The 24,751-nt window shown below is 45.1% G+C and overlaps 1 protein-coding gene across 1 annotated transcript in view; it reads right to left on the reverse strand.

Annotated features, from left to right (window-relative positions):
• LOC139174151 (ryanodine receptor 1-like) overlaps positions 1-20,310 on the reverse strand; it is a 161,260-nt gene extending 140,950 nt beyond the window's left edge. The window contains exons 1-5 of the mRNA XM_070764289.1: positions 20,260-20,310; positions 11,265-11,384; positions 10,178-10,282; positions 2,508-2,582; positions 1,167-1,245 (exon numbers count right to left, since the gene is read on the reverse strand). Of these exons, the coding sequence (XP_070620390.1) occupies positions 1,167-1,245; positions 2,508-2,582; positions 10,178-10,282; positions 11,265-11,384; positions 20,260-20,310 (430 nt within the window). The remainder of the gene's footprint in view (positions 1-1,166; positions 1,246-2,507; positions 2,583-10,177; positions 10,283-11,264; positions 11,385-20,259) is intronic.
• Between the last annotated feature and the right edge of the window lie 4,441 nt (positions 20,311-24,751).

The raw sequence follows: 24,751 nt of genomic DNA on the forward strand, positions 1-24,751 counted from the left end.
TCGGTACGGAATGAAATTTCTATCATCCAGTTCTGCCCAGCTTGGAGAACTCATGCAGGTCACAAAATTCCGCTTCTACGTGGCACCCAGTTTCAGTTACAGGTTGTCTTCACCTTACGACTGCAAAGAATTTCCGTCGCTAAGCAAAGCGCTTGCTAAGTGAACCGTGCCCAAGGTTTTTTTTGTTTTTTGACAAGCGAATCAATGAATCACTCCAGTGACTCCCAGACTCATGAATGAGAATCCAGCTCTGTTTTATCTGGCTGGGGAAATATTGCAAATGGCGGTCGCATAACCCCAGGAGGCTACAAATGCCATTAAGCACAGGAAAGTCCTCGATGTACGACCAAAATCGGGTCCAGAATTTATGTGGCTTTGCCGGAAAGGTGTTAAGTGAGTTTTTTTGGTCCCATTTCAAATTTGTAACTTGGTTGTTAAGTGAATTTGGCTTCCCCCCCGTTGACTTTGCTGGTTGGAAGTTCGCGGAAACTGGTCACACGACCCCGAGGACACTGCAACGGTCATAAATATGAGTCAGTGGTCATGCACTTGAATGGTCGTAAGTGTGAAAAATGGTCATAAGTCACTTTTTCAGTGCGGTTGTCCCTTTCAACGGTCACTAAATGAACTGTTGTAAGTCGAGGACTAGCTGGGCCTACCGGTAGCCATCTGCCTGAATTTTGGCCCCGTGGCGATGCTGCCAATGGCCGTTAAGTGCGAAGACAGGCTGTAAGTCACTGTTTCTATAGAGCTGTCATAACCTTAACAATTCACTAAACGGATGCTTGCAAGGGCTACTTGTACCTGGGTAGTTGGCTAATGAGGAGGATAAGAAAAATGAAAACAAGAACAACAACAAGGCATAAATTGTACGCTGCCCAGAGCATAAATAAAGTATAAATAAATATTAATACATTTAAAACCTAACCCAAACTGCATTTACTTTAAGCTGCTTAAAATTCTTCGTTGGGAACAATTGGAATGGACCCATGTAGAAGCTGACGGGTAAATTCTTCCTCCCCGTCCCTTCAAACCATCCCATACAATCCCAGAACTGTGGGGCTGTGAGGGACCTCAAAGGTCATCTAGTCCAACCCTCTACATCCTGTAAGAAAACCCGCCAGGCTCCCAACTGTTCCCTTGACAGCTCAGTCTGCATCGCATACCTGAAGCATCTTCTTGAAGGCCCACGTCAAAGGCGAGTTTATCCGTCAAAGAACGTGAGGTGGTCAAGCAGCTTAGATACTAAACATCGGGAAAAAGAAAAGTTCCGTATAAGCCAAGATTCCTTCAGCTAACTCACCATCGGCTCAAGGTTGAATCATCCTTCCGTCCTTTCGAGCTGGGTCCAATTAGGACCCAAATTGTTGGGCGCAAGAGGCTGATTCTGTAAACTGCTTAGAGAAGGCTGTAAAAGCACTATGAAGCAGTATATAATTCTAAATACTATTGCTACTTCTCTTTCAAACAAGTGATTTCAGCCAAAGCGAACAACTGCTTGGCTAAAAGGGTCACCAATTCAGGCTTTCTTCTGGTGGTGAGCCTCCATAGCTACGTCTCTCCACACATAGAAACATAGAAGATTGACGGCAGAAAAAGACCTCCTGGTCCATCTAGTCTGTCCTTATACTATTGCCTGTATTTTATCTTAGGATGGATATGTGTTTATCCCAGGCATGTTTAAATTCAATCACTGTGGAATTACCAACCACATCTGCTGGAAGTTTGTTCCAAGCATCTACTACTCTTTCAGTAAAATATTTTCTCACGTTGCTTCTGATCTTTCCCCCAACTCAGATTGTTCCCCCTTGTTCTTGGGTTCACTTTCCTATTAAAAACACTTCCCTCCTGAATCTTATTTAACCCTCTAACATATTTAAATGTTTCGATCATGTCCCCCCTTTTCTTTCTGTCCTCCAGACTATAGAGATTGAGTTCATGAAGTCTTTCCTGATATGTTTTATGCTTAAGACCTTCCACCATTTTTTGTCACCCGTCTTTGGACCCGTTCAGTTTCATCGATATCTTTTTGCAGGTGAGGTCTCCAGAAATGGACACAGTATTATTCCAAATGGGGTCTCACCAGCGCTCTATACAGCGGGATCACAATATCCCTCTTCCTGATTGTTATAGCTCTACCTATGCATCACAGAAGGCAAGGAACAGCCAGCACCGCCCAACCTCAGGTGACCTCAGCTTCTTTACTTAGAACTTCAAGTCCGGCCTCCAGAACATCTCTCTTGACGTTGACTTGGCAGAGAACTACGACCCAGCTCCTCCAAGCTTCCCTTTGAGATTCCTTGCAATTTTTACACCCACCCCTTTCTTGGTAGAGAACAGATGACTCAGAGTTTGAAAATAAACCTGCTTGGCTTTGACCCAAAATGGCCCCTTGTTGCTCCACTGGACTTGCGTAGAGTCACTTTGACTTGGGCTGAAGCTTCCCAACCCTCCCCTGTCTCCGTGTCGGAATCCACAGCTTCCTGGAATTCCATTCCCCCACTTACCATGCCGCTGTGGGAATGCCGTAGAAGAATCGCGTGTCCATACAGCAGCGTCCGATGTCCACCTCCTTGCGAAGACTGGAGGACGACAAGGCAAAAGTTAAACCCAAAATCACACAACAGCTGTACCTGTGGAATATTCAACCTGGAGCTCACACAGGTCCATGCACCCGTCCCACAGCAACTATCGCCAGCTTTCGGCTTCTACGCTACTGGCAAGATCCTAGACCTCATGGTTGACCGACTGGCATTCAGAAGTAGGATTGAAACCTACTAAAGAAAAAGATAAGATGGTAACCATCTCTAAGTCAAGTTTGACCCTTGGTTAATTCATGGGTGTCCGTGTAGTTCTCTTTGCAACAATAAACAGGAGCGGTCACCAACTGGTGGTCCATGGACCATTGGTGGTCCGCGAGAAAATTCTGGTGGTCCACAGAAAGCTACTCACTGTTAATGGTTACTCACTGTTAGGTTTGATCTGCATTTTCCCTGCAATCTCTCTGTACTGTAGTTATGTATATTAGCTAAAATGCATTTTTAATATTGCATTAAATACTGTTTATCTTTTTAAAAAGTTCATATTAGTGGTCCGTGGGTTTTAAAATTATGAATTTAGTGGCTCCTGGGGTCTGAAAGGTTGATGACCCCTGATGTACAGGATTATTCAAAGTGAATGAACCAATTTCATGAAACAATATTTTATTAAGGAAAAGAAACACAAAACTCCAGCCAAGTCACACATATTCTACTCACAATCAACTTTTATTTCCTGGATTGTTATTCTGACTTATTATGTGTATGGCTTTAGATTGTTTATGTGAATATGCTATTTCTCAAAGCAAACTTTCATTCAAGTTAGTATATCTTTGTATGGCTGAATAGTTATTCACAACTTATCTCAACCTAAACGTTTTTCTGTGTGCAACAACCTTACATAGAAACATAGAAGACTGACGGCAAAAAAAGACCTGATGGTCCATCTAGTCTGCCCTTATACTATTTCCTGTATTTTATCTTACAATGGATATACAGTATGTTTATCCCAGGCATGTTTAAATTCAGTTACTGTGGATTTACCAACCACGTCTGCTGGAAGTTTGTTCCAAGGATCTACTACTCTTTCAGTGAAATAATATTTTCTCACGTTGCTTTTGATCTTTCCCCCAACTAACTTCAGATTGTGTCCCCTTGTTCTTGTGTTCACCTTGGGAAAGGAGGATTACTCTGCTCATACATTAACATGAATGTTGCAGGAAGAATGACCTGACTACATCGCCCCTATGGTACCATTCAAAACTTAGATCAGTCCTTTTTCAAATGGTCACTGACTCGTTACATGACGATGCTCGAGAACTGAAAAAATGCATCATGAATCAGTCCATTCTTTTATAATAACCCTGTAGTTTTCCATTGGAGTTTTTTTATGGGAAATCTTACTGATGTCCCATTTAAGTGACTAACCCAGAAGTAGGCAAAGTTGGCTCTTCTATGACCTGTGGACTTCAACTCCCAGAATTCCTGAGCTGGCATGACTGGCTCAGGAATTCTGGGAGTTGAAGTCCACAAGTCACAGAAGAGCCAACTTTGCCTACCCCTGGATTAACCAGATCTAACCGTCCTTATCTTTCCAAAATCAGCCAAGATCGAACAGGCGGTGCAATTTCTTCAACTCGACATGTCAAGGGAGGGGTGTGCAGTTAATTTTCGCGAGGGGCCACTTGTGAAACGGGGACCGTGTCAGGCCAAAGTCTCTAACTCTACACGATGGCTCCACCGTTGTGGATGGCTGAACTAAACCAATAGGTCTACTGCTGTTGCCACCCCTGCCATGGGCAGGATAGGGACAGCCAAAGGACCAGATGTGGCCCGTAGAGTGTCCAAGTCTATGTTACACAGTGTAGTAAAAAAGCAAAATGACTTATTTGACTTGTGTAGACCTACTGGACTTCTCAGGAGTCAGGAAAACAGATGCTAAAATTGTGGGATGACTTCCAGGATCAACACTACCACCCTCCCATCTTTTTACCAGACCTTCTACCATTCAAGGTCACCATGGTGTACGGCCAAGCTTTCCTCGCCATCAGGGCTAGACAACTCAACAATTGGTTTCCCATGCGGCCCACATGAAAGCACAGGTTTGACCATTTCCACAAGAAACCCTTTGGCAAGTTATGCGTTCATCTCCGTGTGAGATGGGTTCTCTCTGATCAGTGTCTATGCGCCAATGTGAGCAGATCACTGACTCAGTGCAGAAAATGCGCTCCAAAAATTTTAGAACCTCCAAACCACCCTCGGGAACATCTGATCATCTTGTGTATTCTTGCAACCACAAAATGCACATCACATTAGCATGGACCCAACTGCTATGTAAACGTCATAGTAGGCCATTAGGTCCAGATTATTGGGATAGAGAGGTTTCGAGGCCGGAGCAGCTGCAATCCCACACAAGCCTGGAATTGTTACTGAAAAAATTCAAATGATTGTATGACCCCATCATTCCTTGGGATCAAATGATCTAGAATAGGGCAGGATTCATATCCTCCTAGACTTTATTTATTTATTTGTTTGTCAAACAAGTACAGTGATACCTCGTCTTACAAACGTCTCATCATACAAACTTTTCGAGATACAAACCCGGGGTTTAAGATTTTTTTGCCTCTTCTTACAAACTATTTTCACCTTACAAACCCACTGCCACTGCTGGGATGCCCCGCATCCGGACTTCTATTGCCAGCAAAGTACCCGTTTTTGCACTGCTGGGATTCCCCTGAGGCTCCCCTCCATGGGAAACCCCACCTCCGGACTTCTGTGTTTTTGTGATGCCGCAATTTCACTGATGCTCCCTTCGCTGGGAAACCCCACCTCCGGACTTCCGTTGCCAGCGAAGCGCTCATTTTAGCAATGCTGGGATTCTCCTGCTGTGATTCCCTAGCAGCATCGCAAAAACACTGAAGTCCAGAGGTGGGGTTTCCCATGGAGGGGAGCCTCAGGGGAATCCCAGCAGTACAAAAATGGGCACTTCGGATGGCAAAAGGGGTGCATTTTGGGCTTGCACGCATTAATCGTTTTTCCATTGATTCCTATGGGAAACATTGTTTCGTCTTACAAACTTTTCACCTTAAGAACCTCGTCCCGGAACCAATTAAGTTTGTAAGACAAGGTATCACTGTATAGTATTATAGTGCATCTTAACATAACATAACTAGAACGTAGTAATAGAAAGGATAATAAGACAGTAGGACAGGGACATTAGGCACAAAAGTACACTTATGCACGCCCCTTACAGACCTCTTAGAGAAGGAGAGAGGTTGATTGTAGATAATATAAGGTTGAGGATTTTGGGATTGGGGGAAGCAACAACAGGTAATGAGTTCCAGGTGGTAAACTGCTCCTTCCTTCTAAAAGCTCCCGTCCCCTCCATTTTATCCCAATAAAACAGCAAGAAAACAGATGTTCCCGTTTGGCAAGTTCTAACATGGGTTGCTTGTCAACTAGAGTTTTGTGAATGTTCCTCCCCAAAACTTGAACGGGGTTGAGGAATATCGTGACAGCCATGATAAAAAAAGGCTTTATGAACCTTTTAAAAGGCTACTAAAATAGGATGTTATGAACCTTCTATGGAACCCATAAAGTTGCTTATGGGCTCAGGATTTTGGTACGTTGAATCAGACCACGTCCATATTGGGATAGAGAACTTCTCCCTCCGTTCGTTGTCATTTGCAAACCACCATGTTTCTTTCGCCACGCTCCATTCTTGCGCCCACCGCGTGGAGAATTCCCCAGAAGGAAAAAGGACTTCCACTGATGAGGAATCATGCAATGAAGTGAGAAGGGACACAGGGACAAATTTTGGGAAATCACAACCATCGGTGGAGAAGTCCAGTGGGAAGGGAAATGGGTTGAAAACGTGGAAGGAAGGAAGGGAAGAGGAGGAGGAGGAGGAGGTATGAAGGAGGGAGAGAAAGATTACTGGAGGGAGAGGATAAGGGGATCCCACCTGGTTTTCAACGAGGAAGACCCACTGCTAAGATCTGTGGGTAGGCAAGGCCCACCCACCAACTTCAAAAATGGTCACGTTGCCCTTCATAGAAACATAGAAGATTGAGGGCAGAAAAAGACCTCATGGTCCATCTAGTCTGCCCTTATGCTATTTCCTGTATTTTATCTTAGGATGGATTCTGTGTTTATCCCAGGCTTGTTTAAATTCAGTGACTGTGGATTTACCAACCACATCTGCTGGAAGTTTGTTCCAAGCATCTACTACTCTTTCAGCCAAATAATATTTTCTCACATTGCTTCTGATCTTTCCCCCAACTAACCTCAGATTGTGCCCCCTTGTTCTTGGGTTCACTTTCCTATTAAAAACACTTCCCTCCTGAACCTTATTGAACCCTTTAACCTATTTAAATGCTTCGATCATCCCCCCCCCCCTTTCCCTTCTGTCCTCCAGACTATACAGATGGAGTTCATGAAGTTTTCATAGGAATCTTGATCTGCTCTAAAGCTTTCGTTCAACCTGCCTGTGGGACAGTTAGAAACATACAAGATTGACAGCAGAAAAAGACCTCCTGGTCCATCTAGTCTGCCCTTATACTATTTCTTGTATTTTATCTTAGGATGGATATATGTTTATCCCAGACATGTTTACATTCAGTGACTGTGGATTTACCAACCACATTTCCTGGAAGTTTGTTCCAAGCATCTACTACTCTTTTAGTCAAATAATATTTGTGGGAATGGGGGACATGATAAAACACAAAAAAACTATCAGGCCCATCCCAGATCCTGCCCTGAGAATGCTGGCTCAATTCTGCCAAGTGTATCTCAGTATATCTGGAAATTGGAAAGTGGAAAATTCCAATTGGAAACTAGGAAGTGAAAGCAGGCAGATTAGTTAAAACAATTCCATGACAAATATCCAGATAAGACCAAGGGCCCCCCTGGAAGAGGGAGGAATGGTTAAACCGATTAACCCCTTGTGATCTCTCTAATCACTGCAGGGTACGCTTTTTTCTTGAGGGGCGGCTGCCTGTCAAGCCGGTGCAGAAGTTATAGTTATAATTTATTAGATTTGTATGCCGCCCCTCTCCGAAGAGTTGGTGATAAATTAACGGCTTGCCACACTATCTACAGAAGGCCTGATGTTTATGGGAACTTGGGAGGGGGGATTTTCAGGAGGGAACAGATGCAATCACAAAGCATTCTTTTGAGAGGTTCAAGGCCATCTTATGCCCACCCACCTGGGCGGAAGCGGAAGGAGGATAGTCACGCTGGCACAACCTGAGTGGGCCACATGGCACGTTTGTGGGTAGGAGACAAGGGATGTGGTGGTGGGTAACTCAGACTCGCCATCACTGTTCTAGGTTAATGCCCCATAGGGCAAATCAACCGTCTTCTTGAAACCTGTCCCGCGTCTATTACGGGTTACATTTGAGGAGGTGGGAACCCCGAGGAAGAAACCGGGAACTGGGAGGCACACGCCAAAACAGGTGGGGAGGGGAAGGTTTAGAAAGGAGGGTCGGAGGAGATGGGATCAAGGCAGCGCATGAAAAGTAGCACCTACCCACTTGTCCAAGTCGACACCCTAGAGAGGGTCAGTCGGCAGATTTGAGAAGCCAAAGAAAAGAAGAGGGAGAGAAGGTGAACCATTGGTGATTACTCGAGACCGAGGGCCAACGGGCATCGCGGGATACCTGAGGCTGGCTGGACATCTCCTTTCGCCCCTTTAAAGGACCCCCCCCTCACCTTCCATTCATTCACCATTCAAGACGCCCAGCAGGTTCTCCCCACTGGGAGAAAACGAAAACGATGTGCTCAGCCTCCAGTGGGGACCATAGGATCAAACCAGTGATGGTCAGGTACACAGAACCGGTAGAAAAATTTTGATTTTTTTTTTTTCTTTTTTCCCTTATGGGCTCTGGGTATGTTTTTTCTACCGCAGTAAATGAGGTTGAATGTGTATAATTTTAGAAAAGCTGTGCGTGTGTTGTGTGTGTGTACATACACATTCAGTTTATATGGTAGATCATGTAGATTTCTGCGTGCCTGTGTGTAATATGTATGTACACATATGGCATATACACATAAAATTAAATAAGTATACTGCTCAAAAAAAAATAAAAGGAATACTCAAATAACACATCATAGATCTGAATAAATGAAATAATCTCATTGAATACTTTGTTCTGTACCAAGTTGAATGTGCACAAGGTGCACAAGGTGTGAAGGTGAAATTGATGGTCACTCATTGTTGCTTCCTTAGTTTGATTTGATTTCACAGAAGTTTGATTTACTCGGCGTTATATTGTGTTGTTTAAGTGTTCCCTTTATTTATTTTTATCAGTGTACATTTTGGATATTCAGTAATAGTAAATAGATAGGGAAGTTGTATTTCTTTGAGGTTAGAAACATAGAAGACTGACGGCAGAAAAAGACCTCATGGTCCATCTAGTCTGCCCTTATACTATTTCCTGTATTTTATCTTAGGATGGATATATAGCAGAGGCCAGGCACCCTAACCCAAACCCTTGATGTGAGTGACATCAAGTTGGCCACCTTTAAGCCAGTCACATGACCTTTAAGCCACCACCCCCGGACACATGATCGTCAAGCCACTCCCACCTGGTCACATGGCCAGCAAGCCACACCTACAAAATAAGCCACACCCACAGCATGGTAGTAAAAAAATTTGCAGCCCTTCACTGGATCAAACCAGGAAGTGACCCCCCTGCAGGCTGTTTCTGCTGACTGCTGGCTATAATTCACTAGTTCAAACCTCAACACCGGCTCAAGGTTGACTCAGCATTCCATCCTTCCAAGGTGGGTCAAATGAGGACCCGGATTGTTAGGGGCAAATATGCTGATTCTGTAAACCGCTTAGAGAGGGCTGTAAAAGCACTATGAAGCGGTATATAAGTCTAAGAGCTATTGCTATGATCAGATCTTGGTTTTAGAGGGGAAATATTTTTTGCATCCCACCACTGCTGTATATCTATTTTTTTAATATGTAAAACTCAATAAATAAATTGTTTTTAAAAGGAGAAAAGTCTCATCTGCTCACCATAGTTCCCTCTAAGCTGAGCAGCTGAGCAATCGCTCACTTAAAAATCATCATCAACTCAGAGTTTTCCAAACCTGCCCAGAAGCCGAGGGGAAAAGAGTGAGAGGGAAGGAGAGAGAGAGGAAGAGAGGAAGAGAGAGAAACAGATAGAAAAAAGAGAGGAAGGAAAAGAGAAAGAAAAAGAATGGGAGTAAGGAAGAGAGAAAGAAAATCAAAATCTAGTTTGAAACTAGCTCAACTATTTAAGTGGCATTTTGATATTGATAGAGTTGCCCTATTATGAGCTCACTGTTATAGACACACAGGACAGTATTTTATTTTGAAATTCTCTGAGGCAAAACAGGGTGTTTTTTTATTTATTTATTTATTTATTATTTCTGTGCCGCCCAGTCCCAAAGGGGCTGCCGCTCAGACACTATACTTTTCCGCCCACCCCCCCAAAAAAATTAGAGGGAACACTGCTGCTCACCCTAGTAAGATACTTGTAGCTCTCTTGAATACACACACACACATATATGCGCCCTCATCCGTGCTCTTAACTCAAGGAGGCCAAGCCAAGAGCTGCCCTTCTAACTCACTTCCCACAAAGAAAGATAAATTTTCCCTTCCTTACCTCGACACCCGCTTCCACCGTATTGGCCAGCATTTCCTGCAGGGCTCGTACGGACAAAGATTGTTCCAAACTGAAGCAACATATTGCCAGATCTGGAGGGACTTTCTGCAAGGGGATAGAAAATTAGATGCGGTTTCAATTGATTTGAGTTTCACAAACAATTTGCCACCACCCGGTCTTGACTAAAAGTATAAAATTCAGCCGCCCTGAATCTTCAGGGAGTGGGCAGCATATAAATTCAATTAATAAAATCAAATTATATTATTTAAATTAATTAAAATAAAAGTTTGCAAGCTCATCTAAAGTCCCAGATATGATTCCCTTTTGGTCTAGTGGTTAGAAAGCAAGAGATCCTAAATTCGAATCCTGCCTTAGCTATGAAAGCCAACTGGGTGACTTTGGGGCCAATCGCCAGGAGATTGTGAATTCTAGTTTCCATCTCAGCCAACGAAAGCAGTTGGGTGACTGTAAATCAATCAACGGGGTTTAAATTCTAGTTCTGCCTTAGGGATGAAAGCTGGTTGGGTGACTTTGGGCCAATCACTGGGAGACAGTGAGTTCTAGTACCGCCTTAGGCATGGAGGCCGGCTGGGTGACTTTGGGCCAATCACCAGGAGACGGTGAGTTCTAGTCCCGCCTTAGAAATGAAAGCTGGCTGGATAACTATGGGCCAATCACCAGGAGACGGTGAGTTCTAGTCCCGCCTTAGAAATGAAAACTGGCTGGGTGACTTTGGGCATCAAGCAGCCATGAGTTCTAGTCCTGCCTTAGCTCTAAAAGCCGGCTGGGTATCTTGGAACTGACCCCTCATTTTGCCCAACCTACCTCCCAGGGTTGTTGTGGGGAGATAGGAGTAGGAAGGAGCATGATGAATGTTCACCATACTTATAAAGTCATAAAGGCAGGATTTTAAAAAATCTAACAAAGAACTAAATGAAAAAACCGAGTCCAATCTAGCCCATCCACCCAATGGGATGACTCAGTTCCCAGTACGAAAGCCGGCAGCCACAGGTCACAGAGGGCAGGTTAAGCTGTTGTTTATCCCCCTTTCCAGTCTCACGCCTGGGTCACCTGCCTTGGTACGCACCTGAGCATTAGAAGTACGTTCCAGAAAACACAGCCGATTTCCAAAGCCTTCGGTAGCCAGGCATAACTTCAGCTGTTCGTTGAAGACGACAGTGGAACACTGAAGGACCACCTCATCGTCCTGAGAGAGGGAAAAATAATATAATTACATTATGTTATAATGTATGTTATGTTACGTTATATATTATATTCAGAATTATACATCTTTTAGGTCAGGAGTCTCCAACCTTGGCAACTTTAAGACTTGTGGACTTCAACTCCCAGAATTCCTCAGCCAGTTCTGGGAGTTGAAGTCGACACGGCTTAAAGTTGTCACTGTGGGTTGAGGAATTCTGGGAGTTGAAGTCCACGCATCTTAATGTTGTCAATGTTGGCTGAGGAATTCTGGGAGTTGAAGTCCAGAAGTCTTAGTCGCCAGGCTTGGCTGTGGAATTCTGGGAGTTGAAGTCCACGCATTTTAAAGTCGCCAGGCTTGGCTGTGGAATTCTGGGAGTTGAAGTCCACACGACCTAAAGTTGCTGAGGTTGGAAACCCCTGTTTTATATCACAACAGGAATATGAAAGTACTGTACTCCTCTTCAAAAAAATATTTTTTCAAACTTGGCAACCATGCTGGCTGGGGAACCTTTGGAGTTGCAGTCCGCCCATCTTAAATTTCGAAGGTTGAAAACAGTGCCTCCCCCCCCCCTGCATGTGGTCAACTTAAAACCCTAGTAAGACCACACCTGGAATCCTGCAAAAAACTTTTTTCCCCATAGCACACAAAAAAAGAGATGTTGAGATTTTAGAAAAAGTTCAGAGAAGAGCAACTAAGTTTGATCAAAGGCCTGGAGACTAAAACATATGAAGAACAGCTGCAGGATCTGGGTTTGGCTAGAAAAGAAGGATTGGAGAGGACATGATAGCAGTATTTGAGGGGCTGCCACAAAGAGGAGGGGGGGGTCAATCTACTTTCCAAAGCACCAGAAAGCAAGATAAAAATTAATAGATAGAAACTAATCAAGGAGGGAAACAATCTGGAACGAAGGAGAAACTTCCTAACAATGAGAACAATTAACCAGCGGAACAGCTTGCCACCAGAAATCGTAGGAGATCCATCAATGGAGGCTTTTTAGAATCCAGTCTAAACACCCGGCTGACTGCGGGACAACCCATCATTGGAACAAACTTCCCGCCGACGTGGTTCATCAATCCACAGTAACTGAATGTAAACAGGCCTGGGATAAACATAGATCCACCCTAAGACAAAATACAGGAAGTAGTAGAAGGGCAGACTAGATGGACTAGGAGGTCTTTTTCTGCCATCAGTCTTCTATGTTTCTATCATTTATGAAACCTGTCGGTCAGCAGACTCCGAACAACTCTAAGTGACTCATGACAACGAAACCACGAAATCGCAATAATAAAATCCGAAAACGTGAAAAACGAAGACGAACTTGGAGATCTGCTGTTCCTCTAATCATGGCTTCCAGATTTAAAAAAATAAAATAAAATAAAAATCAAATTTCAGACATCTTCTGGTCTAGAAAAATCTATTTTTTTTCTCCGTGCTGGACTTCCTGTCCTTTTAACAATTCCCACCCCTCCATTCCAAAATCAGAACTGAAGTGGTAAATGCTAGAGTAGTAGATGCTTGGAACAAACTTCCAGCAGACGTGGTTGGTCAATCCAGTCACTGAATTTAAACATGCCTGGGATAAACATAGATCCACCCTAAGATAAAATACAGGAAATAGCATAAGGGCAGACTAGATGGGCCAGGAGGTCTTTTTCTGCCCTCAATCTTCTATGAAGTACTGTACAGTGTTCCCTCAATTTTCGCAGGTTTGAACTTTGCAAAAAGTCTATACCACAGTTTTTCAAAAATATTAATTTAAAAATACTTCCCGGTTTTTTTCCCTATACCACGGTTTTTCCCACCCGATGACGTCATATGTAATTGCCAAACTTTCGTCTGCTTTAAATAAATATTTTTTTAAATAAACCTTAATAAATAAACATGGTGAGTAATAATCTAAATGGTTGCTAAGGGAATGGAAAATTGCAATTTAGGGGTTTAAAGTGTTATGGGAAGGTTTGTGATACTGTTCATAGCCAAAAATAGTGTATTAACTTCCGCATCTCTACTTCGCGGAAATTCGACTTTTGCGGGCGGTCTCGGAACGCATCCCCCGCGAAAAGTGAGGGAACACTGTAGTGCAAAGCCGGCTTCGGTCAAGACCACCCAACTGGACTTTCCAAGGGAGAAGACTTCCCTATCAGCCCGGCTGCCAAAACTGGCAACCTTCATCGATCAAGGGCAGCGTGAAGGGGGGAAAAAACGCAACAGCAGCACCAGTGCAGGGAATTAAAGGACAGAGAGGCACATGCGCACCAGCCGAAGTTGCGCAACCAAGCATGGAGACCTTGGAACGCAGCCACGATGGGGAAGGTGACTAAGGAGCCAGGAAGGGGACATCGGCGTCATCCATCCAGCTGACAGGTGCTTCTCCACCCTGCTGGTGTCGGTGACGCGGGGCGAGAATCGTCACCATCTACTTTTAATGACGTCATCATCCCTTGCGAGGTGGAGAATGAGCAACTGATAGGAGTTACTAGGGTGTTTTAATGGCTGGATGCCTTTCTTGCCGCCAACAAGGAGTTCTGTTCAGTAGATATTTATTTATCTGTCTGTCCGTCCGTCCGTCCGTCCATTCATTGATTTACTTGGAGTTATATTCTGTTGTTTAAGTGTTCCCTTTATTTTTTTGAGCAGTGTATACTGTATATCTATATACATATATGTTTTCATAGATTTTCACGGGTACAGGTATGATGTTCTTGGCATATTCGGGTTTCTTCCCGTGTACGATTCAGAAATTTCTGGCGACGTTTCGACGAGGTCCCACTCGTCATCTTCAGGCTGGTGCTTCTGTCCTTGTTCTAGGGCGAACACAGCGGGACCTGAGCTGCCTTCCTTCTATAAATACTGGTGGCTGGGTGTGGTTTGATGGCTCAGCAATTGCCTGCTGTGTAGAAACTTCCTGGTGAGTCAGTGGGGTAACACCTGGGGTCGTTGATGTAGCTGAGGTATGCTGATTAGTTAATGATTGTGGATTAGGGGTGATATCCTGAGTAGTTGGAGCTTGCAGGCTACTTAGTTGTTTTGCAATGTGTGTTCTGAGTCTATATATATATCCATATGTACCTTCCTTTTCATTATTAGCAAAAACATGCTACATACAAATCTAATAAATTATGTATTATTATTATTATTATTACATATTCAAGTCTTTTCCCGTGTAAGATTGATAGAATCTTGGTGATGTTTTGTCGAGGTCCCACTCATCGTCTTCAGGCTGGTGCTTTCGGCTTCATGCTAGGGCCTAGCACACTCTAGCACGAAGCCAAAAGCACCAGCCCGAAGACGAGACTCTATCAATCTAAAATTCTATCAATCTTACAGGTGAAAAGACCCAAACACATCAAATACATACATACGCATGTAAAATCTAAAATGTGCCGTGATATGCCTCCTGTCACTCAGAGCCCCCACCCCCTTCCCCGCCCGTCTCATCCCATCTGGCTGATCTTCAAACCAAGCCAGTCGTCGCCCGTCGCCCATCCTGGCTTCAGGCCCTGGAGATCAGGTTCCTTGGCAGCCTATTTCGGCCCCAGGAATGTGCGTCCTCAGCTGCGGCTTGCGCAGAAAGACGTCCTTCCCCTCTCCCAAGCTGGGCTGAATTTAGGGTCTGTTAAACCCCCTAAACCCCACAGATGAGGAAGGGGCTCCAAGGGGCTCACAACCAAAACTGCCGGCTGGGGAATTCTGGAAATTGAAATCCGGACCCTTTTCAAAGTCTCCGAAGTTCAGACCGAACTCACTGCTGAACAACAACCTTCAAACTCCCCCCAGATCTGAGTTCAAACTTAACCACGAGAGTCCAAATTAAAAAATGGAATCCTTTGGGGGGGAAAAGCCCGTTTGGAGGATGGCTGTGAATTTTGGATTTATTTTTTTTTCAGCCAGGAAAAATAAAGTGTGCAATAGGGTTGATATTCCTGGAGGCGTCTGTAATATGGTAAATGATTTAGCTTTACTAGATAAATGGTCAAAGCAATGGAAACTGCAGTTTAATGTTTCCAAATGTAAAATAATGCACTTGGGGAAAAGGAATCCTCAATCTGAGTATTGTATTGGCAGTTCTGTGTTAGCAAATACTACAGAAGAAAAGGATTTAGGGGTAGTGATTTCTGACAGTCTCAAAATGGGTGAACAGTGCAGTCAGGCGGTAGGGAAAGCAAGTAGGATGCTTGGCTGCATACCTAGAGGTATAACAAGCAGGAAGAGGGAGATTATGATCCCGCTATATAGAATGCTGGTGAGACCACATTTGGAATACAGTACTGTGTTCAGTTCTGGAGACCTCTCCTACAAAAAGACATTGACAAAATTGAACGGGTCCAAAGACGGGCTACAAGAATGGTGGAAGGTCTTAAGCATAAAACGTATCAGGAAGGACTTCATGAACTCAATCTGTATAGTCTGAAGGACAGAAGGAAAAGGGAGGACATGATCAAAACATTTAAATATATTAAAGGGTTAAATAAGGTCCAGGAGGGAAGTGTTTTTAATAGGAAAGTGAACACAAGAACAAGGGGACACAATCTGAAGTTAGTTGGGGGAAAGATCAAAAGCAACATGAGAAAATATTATTTGACTGAAAGAGTAGTAGATCCTTGGAACAAACTTCCAGCAGACGTGGTAGATAAATCCACAGTAACTGAATTGAAACATGCCTGGGATAAACATAGATCCCATCCTAAGATAAAATACAGAAAATAGTATAAGGGCAGACTAGATGGACCAGGAGGTCTTTTTCTGCCGTCAGACTTCTATGTTTCTATAATAATTGAAGGGGGGGGGGAATTGAGAAACAAAATGATCAAACTTCCTCTTCCCAGCCCCCATGTTTCTCACCCACCTTCGTTCCCCATTCCCATGGGCCCGGACGAGGGGGGGAATGGGTATTTTTGGTCTCTGCACCTGTTCGAAGCCATTCCTAAAACTCCGGCTGAGCACATAGCTCAGAGTCCAGGGAACTTGCTGACATCCAAACACACTCACATACACACATGCCTTCCAGACTGCTCCAGAGGGACTTTCGGGCAAAACAGACCTGAGGGTACATTTTGCACCAAAGGTGAACAGGAGAGACCTGTAACTCCCAACTACCCAAACAGCATGGAATTTAAAACAAAAAAAATGTGCAAAAATTGTGCACGTCGCCAGGCTACTTAGCTGCGCAACATGGCGTTTGCCACTCACCATTTTTCTTTAAAAAAAATAAATACAGCAGTTGTGCAATTCATCACGGGGTTTAAATATTTCCAGTCTCCAAGTAATAATAATAATAACAACAACAACAACAACAACAACAGAGTTGGAAGGGACCTTGGAGGTCTTCTAGTCAAACCCCCTGCTTAGGCAGGAAACCCTACACTACTTCAGACAGATGGTTATACAACATCTGCTTAAAAACTTCCAGTGTTGGAGCATTCACAACTTCTGGAGGCAACTTCTGTTCCACTGGTTAATTGTTCTGACTGTCAGGAAATTTCTCCTGAGTTCTAAGTTGCTTCTCTCCTTGTTTAGTTTCCACCCATTGCTTCTTGTTCTACCTTCAGGTGCTTTGGAGAATAGCTTCACCCTGTGCTAAATAGGACCCCTGTGCTAAAACATCTCTCTCTCTCTCTCTCTCTCTCTCAAACACACACACACATTCTTATATTCTTATATCACAAAAACCAGCTGGGCGATTTTGAGCCAGACGCTTGCTCTCAGCCCTAAGAAGCCAGCAATGGTAATCATCCTTGAAAACGCTGTTAAAGAAACCGCAGAGACTTCTCCAAGCGGATTCCAGCAGTTAAGGCCGACTTGGCTTGTAGGAGCAACTGTGGTCCTAAACCTGAGAAGGCCGTTTGTAAGGAAGGGCCCTCAGCTGTCAACCCGAGATAAATAAAGGTTAGTAACCGGAGAAGGTGCGGTGCGGGCCGCAGTTTCCCTGTGACTCTCTATGGAAGCGAAGGAAGAGAAGAAAAGTTGAAAAAGCATGGGTGTCTTTGGACTGAGGGGTTGGAAGAGATTCCCGAGGATTCCGTGGACGGCCCAGAAAAGAAACCGGTCGATCTCTCAGCAAACGAGCCCAGAATTCTTACCCAAGGGAGAAATTGTCCTTTGGACACATTGTGCAAAGGCTCCAGCTCTCTGGAACAGGATTTAATGTCGAGGGAAGGAGGGAAGGGGGGGGGAGGGAAGGAAGGAAGAAGGAGGAGGAGGAGAGGGAGGGAGGGAGGAAGAAGGAAGGAAGGTGAAAGGGAGAGAGAGAAGAAGGAGAAGGAAGGAGCGAGGGAGGAGAAGGAAGGAAGGAGGGAAGAAAGGAAGGAAGGAAGGAAGGAGGTAGAAGGGAGGGAGGGATGGAGGAGAAAAGAAAGGGAAAGGAGGAGAGAGGGAAAGAAAAGAAGAGGAAGAAAAAGGAAGGAAGGATGGAAGGAAAGAAGGAAGGAGGGAAAAGAGAAAAGAAAGGAAAGAGAAAGGGAAAAGGGAAGGGAAAGGAGGAGAGAGGGAAAGAAAAGAAGAGGAAGAAAAAGGATGGAAGGATGGAAGGAAGGAAGGAAGGAGGGAAAAGAGAAAAGAAAGGAAAGAGAAAGGGAAAAGGGAAGGGAAAGGAGGAGAGAGGGAAAGAAAGGAAGAGGAAGAAAAAGGAAGGATGGAAGGAGGGAAGGAAAAAAGAAAAGGAAGAGGAAGAAAAAGGAAGGAAGGAAGGAAGGAAAAGAGAAAAGAAAGGAAAGGGAAAAGGGAAGGGAAAGGAGCAGAGAGGGAAAGAAAGGAAGAGGAAGAAAAAGGAAGGAAGGATGGAAGGAAGGAAGAAAGGAAAAAAGAAAAGGAAGAGGAAGGGAAGGAAGGAAGGAAGGAAAAGAGAAAAGAAAAGAAAGGAAAGGGGAAAAGGGAAGGGAAAGGAGAAGAGAGGTAGAGAAGGAAGAAAGAGAAGGGAGGGAGGGGAAGGAGGAGGAATCGAACCCAGCACCCTCCTCTAAGTCCTGAGACGCCACCTGTTCTCAGGCAGCTTGGCCGCTCAGAATCCATCTGCCTTGGAATAGGAACGGACTCTAATTTTAGTCCCGCTCGCTGAGCCCTGGCGGGGAGGAAAAAGAGGGCAAAACTTCAACGGCTGTGCGGAAAAAAGATAGACTTTTCCTAGCTGTGGCTGTTCTGGATTACGGCCATTCTGGGTCTCCCTTCGTGATTCCCAAATTCCTGCCTGGCTGATTCCCACAAAAGTGGGATAAACAGACCCACAATTGGCGAGGGAGCTTATAAACTCAAAACACAAAAGGTGCTGCTTTAAAGGGTTAAATAAGGGTCCAGGAGGGAAGTGATTTTAATAGGGAAGTGAACCCAAGAACAAGGGGGCACATATCTGAGGTCAGTTGGGGGAAAGATTAGAAGTAATGTGAGAAAATATTATTTGACTGAAAGAGCAGTAGATGCTTGGAACAAACTTCCAGCAGACGTGGCTGGTCAATCCACAGGAACTGAATTGAAACATGTCTGGGATAAACATAGATCCATCCTAAAATAAAATACAGTAGAAGGGCAGACTAGATGGACCAGGAGGTCTTTTTCTGCCGTCAATCTTCTATGTTTCTATGTTTCCTTGTCGGCTGTCATTACTGAAAGGGGAAGGAGAAAGAGAGGACACCCCAAGGTTGTGTGGATGTGGGCCAAGGAGGATAAGAAGAGGGGGATTGTTCCCCCCACCCCAAAAGCTGGCCATGAATGACCTAGGTATGCAGGCCCAGCCTAGATCACAAGGGGCTCTGTGGCCCCCTCCCTTCCTCTCCGGCTCTTCTCCTCTTCTAGGTTGCCCAAATTTTGGGCCCAGAAGACCAACTCTTTCCAGCTATGTCTGGCTAGAACATCCCACCGCCCCAAAGAAGAGAAGGAGGGGATCCCTCCCATGAAAAGCCCCCAACCCAAATCCAACTCTCCCCAAGCGGGAAACCAAAGGTCAAAGGGCATCGAGGGCCAACTCCCAGCGAGTCCCTGTCTTCACCTATTGTGTTGGCCGGCGGAAAACATCTTCCTCCCAACTTTCATCCGACCTTTTGGAAGTCCGACTGTCTCCTCCTCGGTGCCCCCCAGCCCAGTGCCCCCCAAATCCTGGATGCCCCTGTCAGATGACCCCAGCCTTCCTCCTCCTCCTCGGTGCCCTTCAGCCCAAGTCACCCCAATTCCTGGGGGTCCTTCCAGGTGACCCCAGACCTCCTCTTCCTCCTCCTCGGTGCCCCCCATTCCAGTGTCCCCAATTACTGGGGGACCCTTTCAGATGACCCCAGCCTTCCTCCTCCTCTTCCTCCTCGGTGGCCCCCAGCCCAAATTGCCCCAATTCCTGTGGGGTCCTTCCAACCAACCCCTTCCTCCTCCTCTTCCTCCTCCTGCTCTTCCTCCTCTTCCTCCTCCTCCTCGGTGCCCCTCAGCCCAAGTCACCCCAATTCCTGGGGGTCCTTCCAGGTGACTCCAGCCTTCCTCCTCCTCGGTGCCCCCCATTCCAGTGCCCCACAATTCCATGGACGCCCCTGTCAGATGACCCCAGCCTTCCTCCTCCTCCTCGGTGCCCCTCAGCCCAAGTCACCCCAATTCCTGGGGGTCCTTCCAGGCGACCCCAGCCTTCCTCCTCCTCCTCCTCCTCCTCCTCCTCCTCCTCCTCCTCCTCCTCCTCCTCCTCCTCCTCCTCCTCCTCCTCCTCCTCCTCCTCCTCCTCCTCCTCCTGGGTGCCCCTCAACCCAAGTTGCCCCAATTCCTGTGGGTCCCTTCCAACCAACCCCTTCCTCCTCGGTGCAACTCAGCCCAGAGCCCCCCAAATCCTGGACGACCCTTCCAGAGGACCCCTTCCCCTTTCCCCCAGCCTTCCTCCTCCTCCTCCTCCTCCTCGGTGCCCCCCAGCCCCGCTCACCGTCCTCAGAAACTGCACATCGTCCTCTCCCTCGCCGCCTCCTTCGGCCATGGCGGGGCTGGGCTGGGCTGGCGGGGCTCGGCGGCGGCGGGAGCCGGCCGGGGGTGTTGCGGCGGCAGTAGCCGGGGGAAGCTCCTGCGGACACACTAAGCGGCCGGCCGGGCTCCGCCAGCAGCTCCAGCCGGCCAGCCGGCCCCGCCCCCCGGCCCGCCCCTTGCAAGGAGGGGAGAGGAAGGGGAGACGGCCGCCGCCCGGTGGAGCCTCCCGGGCCAGGAGTAGTCTATCGCGTGCGGCGCTGCTGCTGGGGGCCGATGCGTAGGAGCGGCTCCTCTCCACACCTGGCGGCTGCCCCGCCCTCCTTTCCTTGCCTCGGGGGTCTCTGGGTCTCCCCTTCCCCACCTTGGCAGCCCATGACACGGGTCCTTAGTCACGTGGGGGTGGGTAGCTGCTCTATTAACAGAGTTGGAAGGGACCTTGGAGGTCATCTAGTCCAATGTTTCCCAACCTTGGCCACTTGAAGATATTTGGACTTCAACTCCCAGAAGGCCCCAGCCAGCATTTGCTGGCTGGGGCCTTCTGGGAGTTGAAGTCCAAATATCTTCAAGTGGCCAAGGTTGGGAAACACTGATCTAGGCCAAACCACCACCACCACCTCACCACCTCATGATTGTGAGGCAAAAATTTCACCTCTCTAGGCCCCACAGGAATTAATCCTAGACCCCCACATCGGCCTCGATCTAGGATTGAACTCACCCCCTCATGATTGTGAGGTGAGAGTTTCACCTCTAGGCCGCAGAGGTTAATCCTAGGCCTTACATCTGCCTCTATCTAGGATCAAACTCACCCCCTCATGATTGTGTGAGGTGAGAGTTTCGTCTGTCTAGGCCCCACAGGAATTAATCCTAGGCCCTACATCTCCCTCTATCTAGGATTGAACTCACCCCCTCATTATCGTGAGGCGAGAGTTTCGCTTCTAGGCCGCAAAGGTTCATCCCTAAACCATGGTTAATCCTAGGCCCTACATCTGCCTCTATCTAGGATTGAACTCGCAACCTCCAAGTCTTCAGAGAAGGGTAGCATACAGTATACCATAAATCTAATAAATAATAATAACCTCCTAATTGTGAGGCCAAAGCTTCGCCTCTAGGCCACAGAGGTTCATCCCTAAACTTTGGTTTGTACCAAGCTATAATGCCCAAGCTTTACAGGTAGTCCTCAACTTACAAATTTAGTGACCATTTGAAATTACCACAGAACTGGGGGGAAAAGGGATTTGGGACCGTTTTTTGCACTTGCTGCATCCCCCGTGGTCACGTGACTGACATTCGGAAAACTGAAGCCTCCGTGGGGCCTCTCTAGGAATCTCCTGGGAGGAAACAGCCTTCACCCTCTCTGTGGTTTCCCCAATCACACACATTATTTGCTTTTACATTGATTCCTATGGGAAAAATTGCTTCTTACAAACTTTTCTACTTAGGAACCTGGTCACGGAACGAATTAAGTAAGTAGAGGTACCCAACTACTGTACTGAAACTTTCTCCTCATGATAACAGAATAACAAGTGTTGGAAGGGACCTTGGAGGTCATCTAGTCCAACCCGCACCCCACTCCAAGCAGGAGATTGGAAGAGTTGCTCCATTAATTAGCCAGTTGATAGAATAACCAGAGATGGTGGTGGTGATGGTAAACCAGGAATGAGAATACAGCGAGGTCTCCAATCTTGACAAATTGAAGACTTGTGGACTTCAACTCCCAGAATTCCTCAGCCAAAGCAAAGCAAACTGGCTGAGGAATTCTGGGAGTTGAAGTCCCCAAGTCTTTGAAATGGCCAAGGTCAGACACCCTTGACGTAGATGACCTTTCTGGCCTCTTCTACCTGTAACTCTATCATTCATGGATTTATTTATTTATTTATTTATTGGATTTGTATGCCGCTCCTCTCCGTAGACTCGGGGCAGCTAACAACAGTAATAAAGACAGCATATAACAATCCAATATTAAAACAGTTAAAAACCCTTATTATAAAACCAAACATACAGACAGACATACCATGCATAAAATTGTAAAGGCCTAGGGGGAAAGGGTATCTCAGTTCCCCCATGCCTTGCGGCAGAGGTGGGTTTTAAGAAGCTTACGAAAGGCAAGGAGGGTGGGGGCAATTCTAATCTCTGGAGGGAGTTGGTTCCAGAGGGCCGGGGCCGCCACAGAGAAGGCTCTTCCCCTGGATGATGCAAAACGGTTCGAAATCATCTTTTGCAGTGCCATCGTAACTTCAAATGCTCACTAAACAAACTGCTGTACTTCGAGGTTTACCTGCAATTTTAAAATCTGTTTTGGTCCATCTCTGGCAATACACCAATAGAATATTTCCAAGATCAGAAACGTTGCATAAAATACGTCCTGCTAAAAATCCCAGGTCCCTGCAGACACGTGAAATTGATTTGTTCCTAGACGATGCTAAATTTATAGCCTCCGTCCTTCTTTTGTGTGATATAAAAGCTGGCGTCTTCTTTTGGCTAATTAATTGAGAGTCCTTTATAAACGATTTGCCCTCTTTTTTTGGGCTCTTCCAATTGAATCCTGGGCAATTTTCAGAGGGCAAACCTGCTTTCTAGTGGAAGGAGTCAAGCGAAGTCAAAGCCGTTGGCGTACCATGAATTTAGAAGCTGGAGTGTAAAAGAAACGAACATGATTGTGCTATATAAAGCACTCCCAGGGAATTAATTTAATATCCCGAGTCTATAAAAAGCTGTGATGCGTTGACCCTATGATTCTTTCTTTTCGACTTTATTTTTTCCCCCTCCGTAGAGATAAATGGGTTGCTTTTTTAAAAAAACCCACAAGTTTCTATTTAATTAGCAATAGATTATTATTTAAATATTTATTATTTAATTATTATCATTAAATTATTTAATAATTTAATATTAAAATATAAAAATATTTTTTATTTTTTTAGCCCATTTACATCACAATTATTAATAATTGTTTATTTATTTTTAAATAACTGATTATTTAATTATCCTGATGTAAGTGAGAAACATTTCATCAGGGGCCTCTCCCTCAAATTCAGCCCCTTTAAGAACTGGACTTCAACTCCCAGAATTGCACAGCGAACTATGTATTTTCACCCAGGCATTCTGGCTGGGGAATTCTGGGAGTTGAAGTCCGCAGTTCTTAAAAAGGCCGAGGTTGGACACTGCTGGTTTCAATATTTTCTTACGAGCCAAAATATTAAGGGAAAAATGAGGATGGGTTGTTTGTTGTCTGGCTTTCCTTTAAATTTTTTCAAAGGTGGAATGTTCTGTTATCACTTAAAGTCCAGTGGACTTGTGGACTTCAACTCCCAGGCTGGAGAATTTTGAGAGTTGAAGTCTTAAAGTTGCGAAGTCTTTTGTGGGTATAAGTTTTTTTTAAAATTTTTCTCCACTTGTAAACACATACAATATGACATACAAATCCAATAATAAATAAATAAATACATAAATAAATACATAAATACATAAATACATAAATAAATAAATAAATACATAAATACACGCCCTTGTGTCTTCCTGGAGGAAGGCCATAGAACGGGATGGAGATTACGTGGAAAAATAGGGAGTGTAAAAGAAACCTCATTCTTTCTTGTGTGTAAGGTTCATTGTGTACAATAAATAATTGTTGAACAAAAAAAATGTGGTGCATTACTTTCTGGGCGACCCTCGCTTGTGACGGCTTGAACCAAAAAAAGGAACTTTCGGTCGAACGGAGGTTTTGCCTTTTATACTTTTACAAAGGGAGGCGGTTCTCCTTGGAATCAAAAGGCTACTTTTAAGGATTTTGTGGAAAGGTCCCTGCTGCTTTAATGGGTTTGCTTTGTGCATTTTTTCCAAAAGGACTCATTTATTTTTTCCTTAGCACCGGAGGGGTTGTTTTTTTTTTTTACAAAAAAGGTGCCAGCTTGCGGAACAGAAATTCACTGGGATTTTTTAAAATCGTGGTTTAACTGAGCAGCTTCAAATCCTACAGGTCCGTCAGAGGCATTAAACCGGGCAGATTCCCAATATAGTATCTGGCGTTGCCACAGGAATATTTTTATATCCGTAGGCTCTAGGCTGTAAGCCAGCGGAGTTCAACCGTGGCGATTTAAAGGCCTCTGGACTTCAACTCCCAGAATTCCTCAGCTAGGATTTTGGGCCAATCACCAGGAGACTGAGTTCTAGTCCCGTCTTAGATATGAAAGCGGCTGGGTGACTTTGGGCCAGTCCCTCTCTCATCCCCACAATCCCCACAAAAATTGTTGTGCGGAATCACAAATAAAAAGGACTGTTAGATACGTTCTCCACCTTGAGAGGCTTATAAAAAAAAGAGAAACATAGGAGACAAATAGATTAAAAAACCTTCATGCCGGAAGTAATCTTGATCAAACTGTCTATCCATGTCAAATTACTGTAAATGTCCTCCTCCTTTAACATCCCTTTGCTGCTGCCTTTGAAACTGTTTGTTGGAGTGA

The sequence above is a fragment of the Erythrolamprus reginae genome, chromosome 11, assembly GCF_031021105.1.
Source record: "Erythrolamprus reginae isolate rEryReg1 chromosome 11, rEryReg1.hap1, whole genome shotgun sequence".
In the NCBI taxonomy this organism is placed as follows: domain Eukaryota; kingdom Metazoa; phylum Chordata; class Lepidosauria; order Squamata; family Dipsadidae; genus Erythrolamprus; species Erythrolamprus reginae.